Source organism: Coregonus lavaretus (genome assembly GCF_964263955.1).
Source record: "Coregonus lavaretus genome assembly, chromosome: 3".
Lineage (NCBI taxonomy): Eukaryota > Metazoa > Chordata > Actinopteri > Salmoniformes > Salmonidae > Coregonus > Coregonus lavaretus.
This window is the reverse complement of record NC_139990.1, coordinates 65,459,877-65,478,115: the sequence shown is the minus strand read 5'-3', so window position 1 is coordinate 65,478,115 and position 18,239 is coordinate 65,459,877. Positions and strand designations below refer to the sequence as shown.

At 42.1% G+C, this 18,239-nt stretch overlaps 1 protein-coding gene across 1 annotated transcript in view; it reads left to right on the top strand.

Moving 5' to 3' along the window:
* LOC311116835 (thrombospondin type-1 domain-containing protein 7A-like) overlaps positions 1-18,239 on the top strand; it is a gene marked incomplete at both ends in the record, with an annotated part of 107,647 nt that overhangs the window by 77,765 nt on the left and 11,643 nt on the right. The window contains 9 exons of the mRNA XM_084157455.1: positions 719-822; positions 2,358-2,552; positions 3,099-3,365; positions 8,989-9,167; positions 10,081-10,214; positions 10,387-10,540; positions 12,046-12,187; positions 15,382-15,497; positions 16,163-16,280. Coding sequence (XP_084013581.1) covers positions 719-822; positions 2,358-2,552; positions 3,099-3,365; positions 8,989-9,167; positions 10,081-10,214; positions 10,387-10,540; positions 12,046-12,187; positions 15,382-15,497; positions 16,163-16,280 — 1,409 coding nt within the window. The remainder of the gene's footprint in view (positions 1-718; positions 823-2,357; positions 2,553-3,098; positions 3,366-8,988; positions 9,168-10,080; positions 10,215-10,386; positions 10,541-12,045; positions 12,188-15,381; positions 15,498-16,162; positions 16,281-18,239) is intronic.

The following is an 18,239-nucleotide window of genomic DNA, read 5'->3' as shown; positions in this document are numbered from 1 at the left end:
CCGGCCGGGAGGATAGGGGACATAGAGAGTCAAAGGATGCAGAAAGGGAGGAGAGGAGGGTTGAGGAGGCAGAATCAGGAGATCAGGAGAATCAGGAGATTGCACACAATCCAGGTGTGCAAAGCTCTTAGAGACTTACCCAGAAAGACTCACAGCTGTAATCGCTTCCAAAGGTGATTCGAACATGTATTGACTCAGGGATATGAATACTTATGTAAATTAGATATTTCATTTTCATTTTCAATAAATTTGCAAACATTTCTAAAATGATGTTTTCACTTTGTCATTATGGGTATTGTGTGTAGCTGGATGAGAAAAAAACATGTTTAATCTATTCTGAATTCAGGATATAACACAACAAAATGTGGAATAAGTCAAGGGGTATGAATACTTTCTGAAGGCACTATACATGGAGATGATTACACCAATGATGATACTATTGCTACTATCGTTAGCAACTCTTACTCATGAAGTGTATTCTCATTATACGATAATTACCTCTACTGTCTGCTGATAATGTTAAGTACAAAAATGTATGCACTCACTACTGTAAGTCGCTCTGGATAAGAGTGTCCGCTAAATGACTCAAATGTCAAATGTAAATGAATATGATTATTTTAATGATTATGATGACATTGACTTGATGATCATCATCACGTTCAACATCACTATCATTATCACAATCATCATCATCATCATAATACTTCCTCTATTGCAGGTGGAAGTCACACAAATGGAGAAGGTGTCAATTGGTGCCATGGTACATCAGGGAGGACAGCCCAGGGGCTCAAGAGACATGTGGACCAGGTCTTCAAACAAGAGGTGAAATTACATCTCTTTTCTTTCATGAATCCCCTTTTATTACTTTCTCGTCTATCCAATTTAAACATCCACAATGAAATTGACATTCTTTGTGGCCTCTGAATCTCAGCCAGGAGAAAACAGATGGATTTGGCAATGTTAGGAGAGGCCAATTGTGCTTCCTAAACCACTTGTCAAATCCCCCTACTTAGACAAAGATGTGAACTGGGGTTGAAACTCCCTACAGCACCGAGGACACCATTTGTCATCCCTCAGTGAATTTAGGATGTCAATGTCTTCATGACTAGACATCCACCTTGCTTGTGACAGTTGGAGTTTCTAGGTACCAGGTACCTTAGGCTCTTTTCATGCAGCTTTAATTACAGTTCCGTTTGGGAGAGCTGCTACATTCCCCCTCTGGCTAACTACAACCTGTAAATATGTTTCAGTTGTAAGCATACACCAAATGACAGCATTTTGAAGCGTAAGTTTGACTTGCATTCAGGAATGGCTCAACTACTGTAGCTGCATGGTCCTCTGTAGCTCAATCGGTAGAGCATGGTGCTTGTAATGCCAGGGTAGTGGGTTCGATCCCCGGGACCACCCATATGTAAAAATATATGCACACATGACTGTAAGTCGCTTTGGATAAAAGCGTCTGCTAAATGGCATATTATTATAATAATAAAAGAAGCTGTACTACAAAGTACTGTAAATGTATTTTTTCAGGTCAGATAGAATAATTAAATTTTTGTATAGCTTCAATGGAGAACTATTATCAGTGGCAATGTTGTAAATTGCCACTTGTGAAGTTCTAATATGCATAAATGGTAGGAGGCACATTACAATTTCCTTTTCTTCATACAAATGATCTGACATCCAAACATCTTGCCAATCCTACTGAGTGTTGGACTGACTCTCACAGCCTGTGATAGTAGACGTCAACATCCCTGGGCTCTCAAGCATCCAGGTCACTGTTTGTCATTCTCTGAGACATGTTGAGACATAGTGCCTCTTTACCCCTGGGGCGTCTCACAGCTTCTCACAGCGTCTCACTGCTGTGTACCTGGAGGGACCTGGAACACTCCTGAACGCCAGTCACACTCACCGTCAACACACATGCCCCCACAAACAACCCCACACACATCAACAGACTACAGCAATCCAAAGGTATAGAGTCAACAGAGGCCCAGGGAAGTTTGAGCAGAACTCTGCTTGTAGGTTACTTTGGGGTAGCATAATGAAAAGCACATATTGCAATATCTCCAGTAATGTCCTTTTAATCAAAATACAACATATTTGACGTATTAACATTGAACCTGTATTGACCGTTATTTATATTTTACCATAACTCTTATTTCTTGTTACAGGCAGTATAAACAAAACTGTCTGCCTGAGGCTGTGTTCAATTGACAGCCACCCTGTGTTACATAGTACACCTTTTCTGCAACCCTACCGAACCAATCAATGTCTCCATTCCTGCTAAATCTCTGTGACCCAGACAAAATGGCCACCAACCCTGTAAGGGACACTGTGCCTTTGATTTCCCCCCTCAGCCGTGTCCTGTCGCCAGCTGGACGGAGCGCAGGCAGACATTGGGGAGTGTCTGAAGTTTGCCAACACCATGCCCCCCATCACTCAGCGGTGCCAGCTCCCATGCCAGGACGATTGCCAGCTCACCAACTGGTCCAAGTTCTCGTCCTGCACAGCCGACTGTGTAGGGGTTCGAACCAGAAAGAGGTTGCTTGTAGGTGAGGAATGGTAACAAAACGTGAGGACTTTTGGCAGTATCGCACCTTTGCACAGTGGCAGTCCAGTAAGGAAGTATAGCTTATAAGCAACACATGACTGATTGAGTTTACGCTATGACCTTGTGAGAAGGGGAAGTAGCATGTAGCCTGCTAGAGTGCAGCATAGATGCTATTAGCAACTATTAGCTCAAGTCCCTTGGTTTGGGGAGCAGCCTGAGAATTGTAAAGAGGTCTGGTCCAATTCATCTGGATGTGGAATATTTACATTTACATAATGATGCATATTAATGCCTGGTGATGGGCAGCTTTTAAATTGCACGACAGACAGGCAGACACACACACAAACTTCATACCTACTATGTAGTCCTCTGTAGCTCAATTGGTAGAGCATGGCGCTTGTAACGCCAGGGTAGTGGGTTCGAACCCCGGGACCACGCATACGTAAAAATTTATGCACACATGACTGTAAGTCGCTTTGGATAAAAGCGTCTGCTAAATGGAATATTATTATTATTATTACTAACCCCTATCCTCTCTCCCCCCCAGGGAGAAGCAAGAAGAAGGACAAGTGTAAGAACACCCAGATGTACCCTCTGAGCGAGACCCAGTACTGCCCGTGTGACAAGTACAACGCCCAGCCCGTGGGCAACTGGTCCGACTGCATCCTGGCCGGGGGAGACCGCGTGGAGAGCCTCCTGGGCATAAAGGTCCAGGGGGACATCAAGGAGTGTGGCCAGGGCTACCGCTACCAGGCCATGGTGTGTTACGACCAGGACAACAGACTGGTGGAGACCTCACGATGCAACAGCCACGGTGGGGTGGAGTTGTTGGGTGTGTGGGGTTGTTGGGGGTGTGGGGGTGTGTGGGAGGATAGGTGGAAAAATGTGGGGTGTGTGTGTACCCCCCAGGGGGAAGTCGACTAGCCGTAATCCCTCCTGAGCCCCTCACACACACACACACTAATACACACACAGAGAGAGTGCGACCTAATCGCATCATGCATTGCTCCGTTAACTACGACCCCTGATCTCTGATGATGACTGCTGACCTGCCAGCACCAAATCTGCCCCAAATCACAGCTACAGTGTTTGGTTTGATGCCAAGGGCGGGGATGTGGGTCGACTGGGTTGTTAGGTTTCTCTCCAATGATGATTTCAGTGATACAGTAAGCACTGTGTGTACCAAACTTTGCAATATCTGTATTTGAATTGAATATGTTTTGCCACTTTCAAAGTTATCTGGCTCTCATGAATATCACTATTTTTAAAAGTGCTGTTTATTTTTAAAACTGTACTATTTTAACTGAATTTGACATGATTTCTTTTCTCAAACATTCTTGTCTGGACTATTCTTATCTGAATCGCTCTTATCTCCTTGTTCTTAAAACATTAAGCGCAAAGGAACACTCGATACCATCTCAAATTTGACACATGAAGACAAATTGCTTTTAGAATAGTTGAATTTTGAAGACGTGTACTGATATAAGCAGTAGCACAGAGCGAGATATAGAAATTAACACATCAGTGTCATGCATTTCTGAACAGAGCCTAACCTATGACTCAGAGATGCAGTTGCACATTAGTAAGCCTGGGACTGGGTATGACTGGAGCCCGACATTGGGACGTATTAGGAAAGAAAATATGTATGTTTGTGGGACAAGGTATACTGTATATTATTATGGAAGGGCATTATTGATAGTGTACTAGAAGAGTGTGTTTTTGTAATAGAGATTACATTGTTACGTATCGTCTCATTACAGTATGTATCGTAATACATCCAATACCACTCTCCCTTCCCTATCTCTCTCTCTCTCTCTCTCTCTCTCTCTCTCTCTCTCTCTCTCTCTCTCTCTCTCTCTCTCTCTCGCTCTCTCTCTCTCTCTCTCGATCTCTTTGTTTCTCTCTCTGACTCTCTCTCCCCCTCTCCCCCTCTCTTCTCTCCCTCTCTCTATCTCTGACTCTCTTTCTACCTCTCTCTCTCTCTCTCTCTCTCTCTTGCTCTCTCGCCCCCTCTCTCTCTCTCTCTGCGTATCTCTCACACTCTCTCTCCCGCTCTCTTTCTCGCTCTCTCTCTTGCTTTTTCTCTCTCAGTCTCTCTCCCTCTCCCTCTCCCTCTCCCTCTCCCTCTCCCTCTCCCTCTCCCTCTCCCTCTGTCTCTTCTCTCTTGCTCTCTCTCTATCTCTATCTCTCTCTCTCTCACTCTCTCAATTAAAGCAAATTACATTTGCTTTATTGGCATAACGTAACAATATACAAATTGCCAAAGCTTACTTTGGATATTTACAATATTAACATAATTAAAATAATAATAATCAATATTGTCAATGGGACAACAGTAACAACAATAACTAAGGGTCAAAATAACCATTGAACAATAACAATATAGAGGACATGTGCAGGTTGGTTGGTCTGTCAGACACTGTCCCTCATCTTATGGCAGGCAGCAATGTAGTGTGCTGCCAACCCACAGCTCTCTGTGTCCTCCCCCAACAGGACGGGTAGCCTATTCTCATCAGAGAGGTCATTGAAACCCTTCCCCAGGTTCCTGTTCACACAAATGCCTCTGTAATTGTTAGGGTCAAATATGTTTCCGTTCTTAAAGATTGGGGTTATGAGTCCTTGATTCCAGATGTCAGGGAAATAACCTACACTCAGGATCAAGTTAAACAGTTTTAATATAGCCAATTGACATTTTGCACTAGTGAATTTGAGCATCTCATTTAGGATGCCATCAGGTCCGCATGCTTTTTTAAATTTGAGGGCCTCTCTCTCTCTCTCTCTCTCTCTCTCTCTCTCTCTCTCTCTCTCTCTCTCTCTCTCTCTCTCTCTCTCTCTCTCTCTCTCTCTCTGTGTCACTGTCTCTCTCTCTCTCTCTCTCTCTCTCTCTCTCTCTCTCTCTCTCTCTCTCTCTCTCTCTCTCTCTCTCTCTCTCTCTCTCTCTCTCTCTCTCTCTCTCTCTCTCTCTCTCTCTCTCTCTCTCTTCCCTCTATCCTCCTCCCATCATCAGGGTTAATGCTAATAGAAGAGGAAACATTGTCCTCTCCACCACTGTGTGTATGGTGACATATTGCCCCAGGCTGTGATCGAGATCAGTGAATGTAGTTATCTCCATTCCCCCCAGATATCAATAGAGGCAGGGATTAACGCTAAAAGGCTGTGTTGCTCACAGCTACAACATTCACAGTCCTTTTACTGCTCACTTTATTTTAGAAGGCACCTTCCTTTTTTTAAAGGGCGTGGATGCTTCGAGATAACTATTTAATCTATTGCTGATTTGTTGGAGTCTATGGAGTTTTCCTCATTTTTTGGGGTTAAAATTTTCACATGTGAATTGTTAAAGTCTCCATGGTGGGTAAAAAATATGTTGGTTGGGAGACTGACTAGTGACCATGTGCACAGAATCCATATTAGGAACATTGCCATTCCTCCTCATTAGACCTCACCCCTTACCTTGATAATGTTCACAATATGGATTCTGTACTTTGTTACTCTGCTATGACATTTTCTATGATTATATACTATAGGATGGCTCTGAGGGCCTTGGCCTTGGCTTGACAGGAATTGGGTGGTTAAGAGGGAATGAGGTCACTGTGGGAATCTGCGCTATATGTGGAGGCTTGTAGTAGTAGTAGGGCAGACATGTTGGTAAGGACCAGTAACCTCTAGCAGTGTGGGAGGTTGTGGTGGTGATGTGGTTTTGTTGGAGGCGGACATATTAGTAAGGGCTAGGGAACTACTCTACATGGGCAGGAGAACGCTGTTGAGGATTAGCTAATATAGTGGGAGGATGAGGGGCTGCCATGGTATTAAGAGATGACTGGGGCACTTCCAAACTGCTGAAAATGATGCAGCAAAAAATCAAGTGAACGCAATCGGTTGTGCTAAATCTAAGCTGTGCAACCATAAATGTTTATATTTAAATAGTACGATTGAACTTTTGATGCTACACATCCTGTCTATGAATCCCTCAAGAAATGGAATACAGAATGCAGTTTTTCACCCACCTCGTATCCTCCCATTCCACCACACCCCTGCACACACACAGCGGACAACTATACATCAAAATGTGTTTTGGTTTGAAACTGTCTTTACACTGTAGCTGTAGGACTAATCAAACATATACAGACACTCTCCATATTTTTAACTCTGGTACTAATTCCACTGAGTGGAATTGGCACTGTAGGAACCGAACTGTAGCATGGGGTTAATGTACATGTATAGGAGATGGAACACATTCGTGATGGTTCTTGAACTACATGGAATAAGGGGTGATTTTAATTAATTGGGCTGGCTTAAAGAGAAATTGAAGGCAATAAATAACCTGGCCTATGTGGCATCGATATTAGTCAGAAACATTTGTTCTAGTGTCAAAATGTACTACGAAGTGTAAATAGGATAATTTTGCTCATAGAGTCAGTCTCGTCCAAACAGAGATTTGAGAGATAATTAGGAAAAAAATGATACGTCACGGAATGAAGGGTACAGTATCAGTTTTCCTTGGATTGGGTTTATTTCAATCCTGCCCACAGCTTGCAGCATCCAAGTAATCATCAATTTGGGAATGCGCAGCTGCCCATGGTCAATTTGGTTTGACATTCCTCATCCTTATGGGGCTAGTTAGGGACAATCAGTAGATTACACAATGTACATGGGACAATATTTTAAAATGTCAATAGCTCCAAATTTCAATAACTTAAAAATCTCTAACCAACTATAAATTGTAGAAATTCATATAGAAATATTAAAAGCATTTAATGAGACAACTAAAACGCCTACAATACCTAAATCTCGTCTTATGTTGCATTTCCTAACAAGGAGAATTGAAACCGAGGCTAAATCAGGAAGTTCATCCCCTCTTTAAGGGAGTCTGGACTAGAGAGGGAGGTCAAGGGTGATGACCCTGATTATAGAAGTCATGCTGATCCCAGCAGGACACTGAGAGGGCGATGTGGAGATGGACTGAGGGCCACTGTGGGTGTAATGGGGGGAGAGGTCAATGGGATATGTGGGAGGTGTGTGTGTCAGAGGAGGCTCATTGTAATGGCTGAAATGGAATAATTGGAATGGACTCAAACATGTGGTTTCCATATGTTTGATGTGTTTGATACCGTTCCATTAATCCATTCCAGCCATTACAATGAGTCTGTCCTCCTATAGCTCCTCCCACCAGCCTCCACTGGTGTATGTGATGTCACATGACAGTAAGACGTGTCACTGTGCCACTAGGGTCACCCCTGTTGGGATCGGAGAGGCTTTTCTCCCTGCCACCCCGTCTTCCTGTCACGTGGTCTGTCCCATCACTCAGGGAGCTCCTATGTTTGAACAGGATTCCAGGGTAAAATACTGCTGACAATGGCAGCAGTTTAATAGCCAGGGCTTCCAATCAATCACAAATCTAGCGCCTAGAGAGAGTCTTCAGGAAGACAGAATGTTGTCAAAAAGTGCATTTTATGCACAAACACTTCATTTTGTCTCCTTCCGTGTTCACTACATTGATTTAGATGTTTTCCAATTAAAATCTGGATTGGACCACAGGGAAATGCTGTTACACAATAGTTCAGCCTCAGGCCTTAAGCTTTAGTTCAGACCCAGCCCTCAAACTTATACAATACACTGTATATTCCAGTTCCTTAACAACTGTCTCGTGAAAGCATAGAGAAGAAATGTGTTGTTCCCCACTGAAATGTAGTCAGTGGTTCACATGGATAGCCTCCTCCAGTGAATTAGCCTGGGACCTCTGTGTGTTTGTCCAGACAGACACAGGATATCAGGATTGGGGATGTAGGCATCCAGATAAACAGGAGTAATAAGCAGAGTGAGATGCTTAAGCCAGCCAGCCACAGTTACCATGTCATGACCCTGTCAGCCACTTGAGGAAACATAGATTACATGAAAAAGCTTACAGTGGACCCAAACCACTGCTCAAGTGTATTTTTAGACTTGATATAACAGCTTCATATGAGACCCTGGAGTGTAGCTCTATTGTTATAGCACAAAATCAACAGTCTCTGTAAATCAACAGTCTCTGTAAATCAACAGTCTCTGTAAATCAACAGTTGAGTCATTATTTGCTCATGTTGTTGGTACTAGTATTGGCTTTCTGGTCATGTGATATCGTTACACCTTGGATTTTGTCTAAGTTGCACATACAATATTTTCAACACACACAAGTTTATTATAATATTATTGTTTATAACAGAAAACAAAAAAATAATAGGTAACACTTTATTTTTGGTCAGTGCTTTTAACTCCTTCATGAAAATGTCCTGAACATGCCATTGAGTTTTATAACATGTCATAACCTTATTGCAATCAGACCGAAATAGATGCTATGCCATGGAAAGGAAAGGCTATGCTTCTTAGGGCTCCTGAGGGCCTCTATGGGCCCCTGTCTTTTCCTGGCCCTTCTCACACCACTCTCTCTCTCCTCCATGCAGGCTACATTGAGGAGGCATGCATCATCCCCTGTCCCTCAGACTGTAAGCTCAGTGAGTGGTCCAACTGGTCCCGCTGCAGCAAGTCATGTGGTAGCGGGGTCAAAGTGCGTTCCAAGTGGCTCCGGGAGAAACCCTACAACGGAGGGCGACCCTGCCCCAAACTGGACCACATCAACCAGGTACAGCATGATAAACACTCACAAGGCTGTCTAATGTAGAAATGAGTTAATGTTTACTTGTAAGAATTTTGTCTGACAGCTGAGGGATTTCCTAATATGGATGCCATTTTTTCCTAATATGGATACTGTTTTTCAGGCACTGTTTGTGATAAAAAACAGTTTTTGTGTTAGCAACACATTATTACAAACACATAGGAGAGAGAGAAACAAATTAAATATTCATGAAAATATTCAGTTTGCATTACCTTCCATGACTTTCTCTCATGATTGCCAAATTGCTTTTGCTGGGTAGAACAGAGAGCCAGAGGAATGAACGCTATAAATGGATCCGTCCACACTAATGCCCCTGTGAGCTGGCTGATTCCTGATTTGAGAAATGAAATAGTTTACCTTCAATATGAATAGAAACAGATTCAGAGAAGTGGATTAAAGTAATGTCATGTTGATCTGTTTGTCACTGTTTGAATTCTCTAAAGGGGTCTTCACAGAGGCAGCCTTGATTTACAATGTCACATTCATCAAATGTTTGATCTTAGCAGTTCAATATTTGCATTTGTCAATTATACCAAATCTATGTCACTTTCATTCCACAATGCACACTGGATACGGCTTACCACAATAGGCCCAGGTAAGACCCTTTTCTGTATTATGAATTCATATTGTCAACAATGTTACATATACAGAATATCTCTATTTGTGCATAGTACTGTACAAAACATTCACAGATGTAGCTTGGTAAGATTAAAAAGGATGGACATCAGCACTAACAAAACACCTCTGATAATGTCTTAATCATCTCAACACAGTAATATCATTGACGCTATTCTTGTCATCCAAACTCAATTATAACGGATGTAATAACCATATAAAATACATATTAATGTCAAACCCCTTGCCTGGTGCCTTCCCCCAGGTGTATGAGGTTGTGCCCTGTATTAGTGACTGTAGTCAGTATGTGTGGGTGGCTGAACCCTGGAGTGGGTGGAAGGTCAGCAACGTGGACCTGAAGGAAAACTGTGGAGAGGGCGTCCAGACACGCAAAGTCAGGTACTATACCGTTTCACTACATCACACTAATGTAGACTAAGTAAAACCATCCCAAGAAATGTTCTACTCCCTCATATGAAGAATATATTGCATTTGATTGACAGTTGATTTTAATGGAAAATATTTTGACTATGTAAGGTCATATGAACCCATCTCTGGGCCAATCCCGTAGGTGTATGCTGAACACTATCGACGGTCCATCTGAGTCTGTGGAGGACTACCTGTGTGACCCAGAGGACATGCCCCTGGGGACGCGGGGAAGCCGGCTGCCCTGCCCCGAGGACTGTGTCCTCTCTGACTGGGGCAGCTGGAACCGCTGCAGCCTGGTAAGAATAACTGGTCTGAGACCAGTCATCTCTATTCATGTATGTATGATGTGTATGTGATGGCTGTAGTAAGAAGTATCCTGGATCTGTACAAAAGTGTTGGCCTCTCTGGAGTCGATGCAGCCTGCTAAGAACCACTGGTACATGTCTGTGGTAAGAACTGACACTGGATCTGTAGGAGAGTATTTTTAATTCACCCACTGATTCTGTGATATGAAGTCCTGTGATTGCAACTGTGATACCCATTTCTCACTTTTTGAAAGAGACTCGAACATAACATAAGGAGTTTGTTTGTCTTAGTATAAATGGACTGTGAGTCTTTCACAGTATGATATTTCTTCCTCCACAGAAGCAGAAAAATAATAAAAAAGAAATATGTGCTGTAGAACGGTAACAAATGCCTGTGAATCACATTATCCAATTCTCACCCATTAACATAGACAGGGAAAGAAACCGAGGTAACTACTCCTGAAAGAGACTTCACTGGAGGTGATTGTATTTCTGGATGTAAAAATCCCCTAGTGAAACAGATGCACCTGCTCTGATCGGATCATGAACCACTCTCACTCTCTAGCCTGACACATCCAACATGTCATTACTGCTGGGAAGCCTTTGTAACATGGTAAAGATAGACAGACCATGGTTGTCTCACAGCTGTAAAATAGACATAAATATAAATATGTATAAAATATAAAATAGTACATATACTGAATACAATCAAAGTCCAGTAGTTATCCGCAGTAACAGTGGGATGCTGCCTTGGTCCACTCCTACCTCTCTGACACATTTCATTGGTTGTAAAAAAGCGATTGAACTGTTTCGACGTCACCTGCTGTTTTCCTGAAAGGGCACCAGCCATTGTTAATCACACCCCATTCTCTTTAAGTGCTTGACATGCTGACTTCCCACAATTCCAATCTCGACATGGAGTCGCGCTGGTACCAGCAGGGCTTGTTCTATGTTTTATTCATGACGAACAAAACATTCCAGCAATGGAGTTATTCCAGAGGCAGCGTTTTTTCCGCTCTCACACTGTGTAAATTGAATGTAAGGAATGTTAGGATGGAATTTCTATTTGAGAAGCATCCTCAACTTTTTCCGGGAACAAATTCCTAATAATTCCATATTCCGGGAATGCCAGTAGAGAGGATATGGAACAGTTGTCAGTCCTGGGAATTGGGAATGGCATGACATCAGAACATGGAACCTTAATCCATTTATTTAGGAAAATTAAATATGGAGCAAGAAACTGGGAAATAATCCAGAAGCCTGCAAATTCACACAGTTTAATCGACTTTTATGTTCAATAAATATGGACATCATGGCAGCAAGGTCTCTCCATTGAAAAAGGGCTTAGTTCCAGCTCAGTGATCTGTCTACGTATAATTCTTATCACTTGCTGCAATATGGATTTGTAAATAATTTACGCTATAAGAAAAATGCACGGCCCTCCCCCTTTTTGCTCAACCCCTCCATGTTTACGTGAAATTGTGCCTACCTTTCAGCCATGCAGTTACAACAACAGCAGGAAACGGACAGCCTACGCCATCAGGTCACCTGGAGCAGGGAGACCATGTCCAGACACCACAGAGAAGGAGCCATGTCGTCTGAACCTGAACTGCTTTCACTATTTCTACAACATCACAGGTAAAAAAAAACGAATGAATCGCAGAACATCCCACTTTGACATCTTCCATTTAGTTTGTCTATAAGTAGGTACTTTCCCTTATCAGTGGCTATCTACTTACACTGTTATTTAAAGGCCCAATGCAGCTGTTTTTATCTTAATATGAAATAATTTCTGGGTAACAATTAAGTACCTTACTGTGACTGTTTTCAGTCAAAATGGTCAAAAAGAAACAAAAATAGCTTCCTAGAAAGAGCAATTTCTTGGTCTATCAACTTATTTACCGCCTGGTGACTCCATCACCAAAACAGGCAGACATTTCAGGCAGTGTTTTTAAACAGCTCTTACACTAAAAGTGCATTATCATCATTTTCACAGTATTTTCATAGTATTCTTCCAACCTCATAGTGTGGAATATATATAAAACACAGGAAAATCACGTTTTTGACTGCACTGGGCCTTTAAGTGTTCTAATTTTACTCATACTGAAATAACTTTACCCAACTAATGCAGTTTTTTTTAAATCTATATACACGCTATATGGTAGTGTATTAATATTGCACACTCTTGGTGCAGCATACTCTATCTAGTGCTACTCCTACACCACTTGCTCCAATTAAACTGCACAGTCTTTTAATTTTTTGGTGGCTCCTTTGTGATTCCAGAGATTTGTAGTGTTATCTTCAATACCGTAGCTCTCTATCCCTCTCCTTCTGTTGCTCACTTCTCTATAAAACCCCACTGCTAATATGTAGCGCTCCGCTCCCAGCAGCACCCAGGCTTTTCAGGGCCACACAGTAACTACGTAAATAAAATACCAGTAGAGATCATTACTGGAAATGCTCTATTTCATGTTGCCAGGGACCATCTTGCCTCTGCTTCTTTGAATCGCTCTCTCTCTCTCTCCGCAATCTCCCTCTTCCACTCCCCCGAGTGCCACAAAGCTTTGCAGCAGGAGTTGAGCTCCTAAAACAGCCGCTAAAAACAGCCACTCATCTTTGTCAGAGTGTTGCAGGCATTTAAGTGATCCCCGGGCCCCTCCGTGGTAGACAGGCTTCCTGGCTTTAACTAGAGCCATGTGGTTATCTGACTGGGGGCTCTGGGACTCCAACTTCTCTGGATTCAAATTATATGCTTCACTTCAGAGGCTCGTTTATTTTGGGTCTGTATTAAACAGGTTGAACTGCAAAGTCAAGGTGGTGTCTGAGAAATTAGTGATGGGAGATGCGAAAGGGGCACAACACACAACTTGATGTCTTTCTTGAACAGTGGTGAAAGTACTTACGTTTTGGTGTAAAGTTTTTTTGAGTATCTGTACTTTAATTTTCTATTTATATGTTTGATTACTTTTCCTTTTACTTCACTACATTCCTAAAGACAATTATGTACTTTTTACTCCATACATTTTCCCTGACACCCAAAAGTACTCCTTACATTTTGAATGCTTAGCAGGACAGGAAACTGGTCCAATTCACACACTTATCAAGAGAACATCCCTGGTCATCTCTACTGCCTCTGATCTGGCAGACTCACTAAACACAAATGCTTTATTTGCAAATGGCGTCTGAGTGTTGGAGTGTGCCCCTGGCTTTCCATAAATTTAAAAAACAAGAAAATTGTGCCATTTGGTTTGCTTAATATAACATTATTTTACTTTTACTTTTGATACTTAAGTATATTTTAGCAATTACATTTTACTTTTGATACTTAAGTATATTTAAAACCAAATAATTTTAGACATTCACTCATGTAGTATTTTACTGGGTGACTTTTAACTTTTACTTGAGTCATTTTCTGTTAAGGTGTCTTTACTTTTACTGAAGTATGACAATTGAGTACTTTTTCCACCACTTCTCTTGAAATAGGCGTGGGCGTTTCTTTTGAGCTTTTTACGTGCTCCTCCGTCATGTGCCCTAGTTTAGCTGTCAAAAGCATGGCAGAGCAGGTGTTACAAGCGGTCATGACTCTGTTCAGTTAATGAGTTCAAGTGTTAGAGGTGTTCTCTATGCATCTGTTGCCAAACTAATCAACTGCCATCAAACTCAACTGAGTAAATATCCTATCTTTAGAAAAGGGCTTGGGGTTGGAACTGCCTAAAACAGGCTTTGACATCAAATGTACCCTTTGCGTAATGATTGAAGCTTTGCACGCGTATCTCAAGTTTGGGCCAATGATGTATATAAACACTATATTGCATGAAAGGCTTTGAAGCCACCGGTCGGGCATATTGGTACTCCCCAGAAGAAGGAGTCATCCATAGGAATGAATGGAACTCTACAATATTTCAATTAAATGTTTCAAGGGAAAAATTACATGTATTTAAGTATTTTAATATTGTACTGGGGACAGCAACATTATTACTCTCAAAAAAGTATACTTTAAGGAAAATGTTCTTATATATTTATTTTATTCTTATTTGTATGTTTAGCTCACATAATATAATTTCAAAGTATGCATTAAGGTGTCTGTAATAGAATAAACTTGGTAAACATTTCTATAGCTTATTTCTTACAACGGTGGGGGAGTAGTAAAATGGAGATGCGGTGGCTTCAAATCAGCGCCCCCTGTTAGCTATCTAGTGTATATATAAATCATTGGTTACTGTACACTGAGTATAGAAAACATTTAGAACACCTGCTCTTTCCATGACATAGACTGACCAGGTGAATCCAGGTGAAAGCTATGACCCCTTATTGATGTCACTTGTTAAATCCACTTAAATCAGTGTAGATGAAGGGGAGGAGACATGTTAAAGAAGGATTATCAAGCCTTGAGACAATTGAGACATGGATTGTGTATGTGTGCCATTCAGAGGGGTGAATGGGCAACACAAAAAAAATGTGTGCCTTTGAACGGGGTATGGTAGTAGGTGCCAGGCACATCGGTTGGTGTGAAGAACTGCAACGCTGCTGGGTTTTTCACGCTCAACAGTTTCCCGTGTGTATCAAGAATGGTCCACCACCCAAAGGACATCCAGCCAACTTGGCACAACTGTAGGAAGCATTGGAGTCAACAAGGGCCAGCATCCTTGTGGAACACTTTCAACACCTTGTGGAGTCCATGCCCCATGACGAATTGAGGCTGTTCTGAAGGCAAAGGGGGGTGCAACTCAATATTAGGAAGGTGTTCCTAATGTTTGGTATACTCAGTGTATGTTTGTGAGTTTTGGTTGAATTTGAGTGTGATTTCCATACTGGTCTGCCTTTCCCCTCAGACTGGAGCACATGTCAGCTAAGTGCCAATGCTGTGTGTGGGAACGGCATCAAGACGCGGATGCTGGATTGTGTACGCAGCGACGCCAAGTCTGTCGACCTCAAGTTCTGTGAGGAGGTGAGACCCTCTTAAATGCTCTATCCCCAAATCCTGATTACGATCCTTGCTCTCATTCAGGTACACTATGATGAAAGTCAATACTGAGTCAATACTAGTGATATTGAAATTTGACCTTTTCCAGAGTAACTGAACCATCTGTACTGTCAATAGTTTGAAGTTGTGTGTCCTTAGAGTATTGCTAATTTAGCTCAGCAGAGCAGCAGTAACGTAATATATTATCTATTTGGATCAGTATCAGCCACAAGTGATTCTAGGCCATTAAAATGACAGGCATGTACTGTATCTCCATAAAACATTTAGAAGTGTTTACACATGAGGACTGCTGTAGTCCCATCAGATTCAACTCAATTCATTCATAATCCATTCAGACTCTCTCAAATTGTCCGCTGCAGGCTGTAGTGGAAAGACTAACCTCACTGCTATTGAACCCATGGCCCAGTTTCAGTCCGGCTCAATCAGTGATAATAGGGTTTAAACAAGCCGGGTGCCCATCCTGTGCCAGAACAGAACCAGAGACTCCTAGGAATTATAGGCTGTTTACCTAGGGGTCAGACAGAAGTAATGGGTCTGGGCTGGCTGTAACAGTCTGTTGCAAAACCCCACTATGATAGGTGTTGTGACTGATAATGTTACTGAGTGAAAATGATCCCGCTCTTTCATAGCTGAGCCTGGAGAGGAAGTGGCAGATGAACATTTCCTGTGTGGTGGAGTGTCCCGTCAACTGCCAGCTGTCTGATTGGTCAGCCTGGTCGGAATGCTCGCACACGTGTGGACTGGATGGTAAGGCAAAGACCTGATCATACTCTTATATCCTTATACTGTCAATGGCTCCTAGGTAAATGTCTGAGATTTTAAAAAAGGACACTTAATGGGTTAACTTCTCATGAGGGTAATCAAACCAGACTCATCTTGATGGTTATTAGAATATTGGTTCCATATGAGATTGTCACGAACGTTGAGAGACGGGTCAGACCAAGGTGCAGTGTGGTATGCAAACATGTTTATTTAATACTAAACACAAAAAAAACAAAAAAAACAACGTAACGTGAAGTCCAAGGCTATACACAATACAAGGCTATACACGGAACAAGATCCCACAAACATAGTAGGCAACTGGGCTACCTAAGTATGATCCCCAATCAGAGACAACGAGCGACAGCTGTCTCTGATTGGGAATCACACCCGGCCAAACATAGAAACACAACTCTAGATCCTAAACATAGAAAACATAGATTCACACACCCTGAGTCCACAAACAAGAGTTCCATACGTCAGGGCGTGACAGAGATACAGTGCATGAGTTACATAAGGAATGTTTGAATGTTCTACAATTGAATGCCTTGTTTGCTACAAATATCCTAGTCAAGCTATTATCACAAAATATCTCAGACAGCCATTGTTCGGAAAAAACAAGATTACAAACAAAACAATAAGCATTAAACACAGTCATACAGTATCTTCAATCTCACCCTATTTCATTCATCCAATGTCCTTACATAATAGAATGCACATCTTCCTACATTTACATTACATTTTAGTCATTTAGCAGACGCTCTTATCCAGAGCGACTTACAGTTAGTGAATACATATTTTCTTTATACTGGCCCCCCGTGGGAAACGAACCCACAACCCTGGCGTTGCAAACGCCATGCTCTATCAACTGAGCTACATCCCTGCCGGCCATTCCCTCCCCTACCCTGGACGACGCTGGGCCAATTGTGCGCCGCCCATGAGTCTCCCGGTCGCGGCCGGCTGCGACAGAGCCTGGATTCGAACCAGGATCTCTAGTGGCACAGTTAGCACTGCGATGCAGTGCCTTAGACCACTGCGCCACTCAGGAGCTCAATGATAACATGGATGTCACATGGCTAGGTTAGTTCTTTGTAAATAATTCTAATCCTGATGGGACAATAGAGGAAAACAAACTAAAAACATTAAAGGAAAACAAGGCAACAGTAAACATCCCCCACGAATGATCCCCTCCAGAAATTAGCCCAATAACATTTTGATGAAAAGCAATATTTTTAGAGCCTGTACATATTCCTACATTCGCATATTCCTACATTCGCTGTGCTATCAACCCATGTTAAATCAACAGCTCTTCTACGCTGTCAGATTACCAACGATCATGGGGATCTCTGCCTGCACAAAAACAACATCGGCCCATTTGAGACACATCACATCACACTCTTACTGGGGGTGGGAGAACCCAAGAAGGGTTCGGGAAAAAATCACGAAACTGCTCATTGAACTGAGAGCGATTGCATCATAAATCGCCCTGTAAAGTGACTGCTCTGTCCTTGTTGTTTGTTGTTGTGCAGCATCAGACAATTGATTCTGTCCTATTATGTCTGTCTTCTCGGGGCCCTGTGGGGAGCCCTTTGAAGTAACAGCCAGCCTGTAGCCTCTAGCACCTGCAGCTAAATCACAGGCAAGAGATACAGTGGGGAGAACAAGTATTTGATACACTGCCGATTTTGCAGGTTTTCCTACTTACAAAGCATGTAGAGGTCTGTAATTTCTATCATAGGTACACTTCAACTGTGAGAGATGGAATCTAAAATAAAAATCCAGAAAATCACATTGTATGATTTTTAAGTAATTAATTAGCATTTTATTGCATGACGTAAGTATTTGATACATCAGAAAAGCAGAACTTAATATTTGGTACAGAAACCTTTGTTTGCAATTACAGAGATCATACGTTTCCTGTAGGTCTTGACCAGGTTTGCACACACT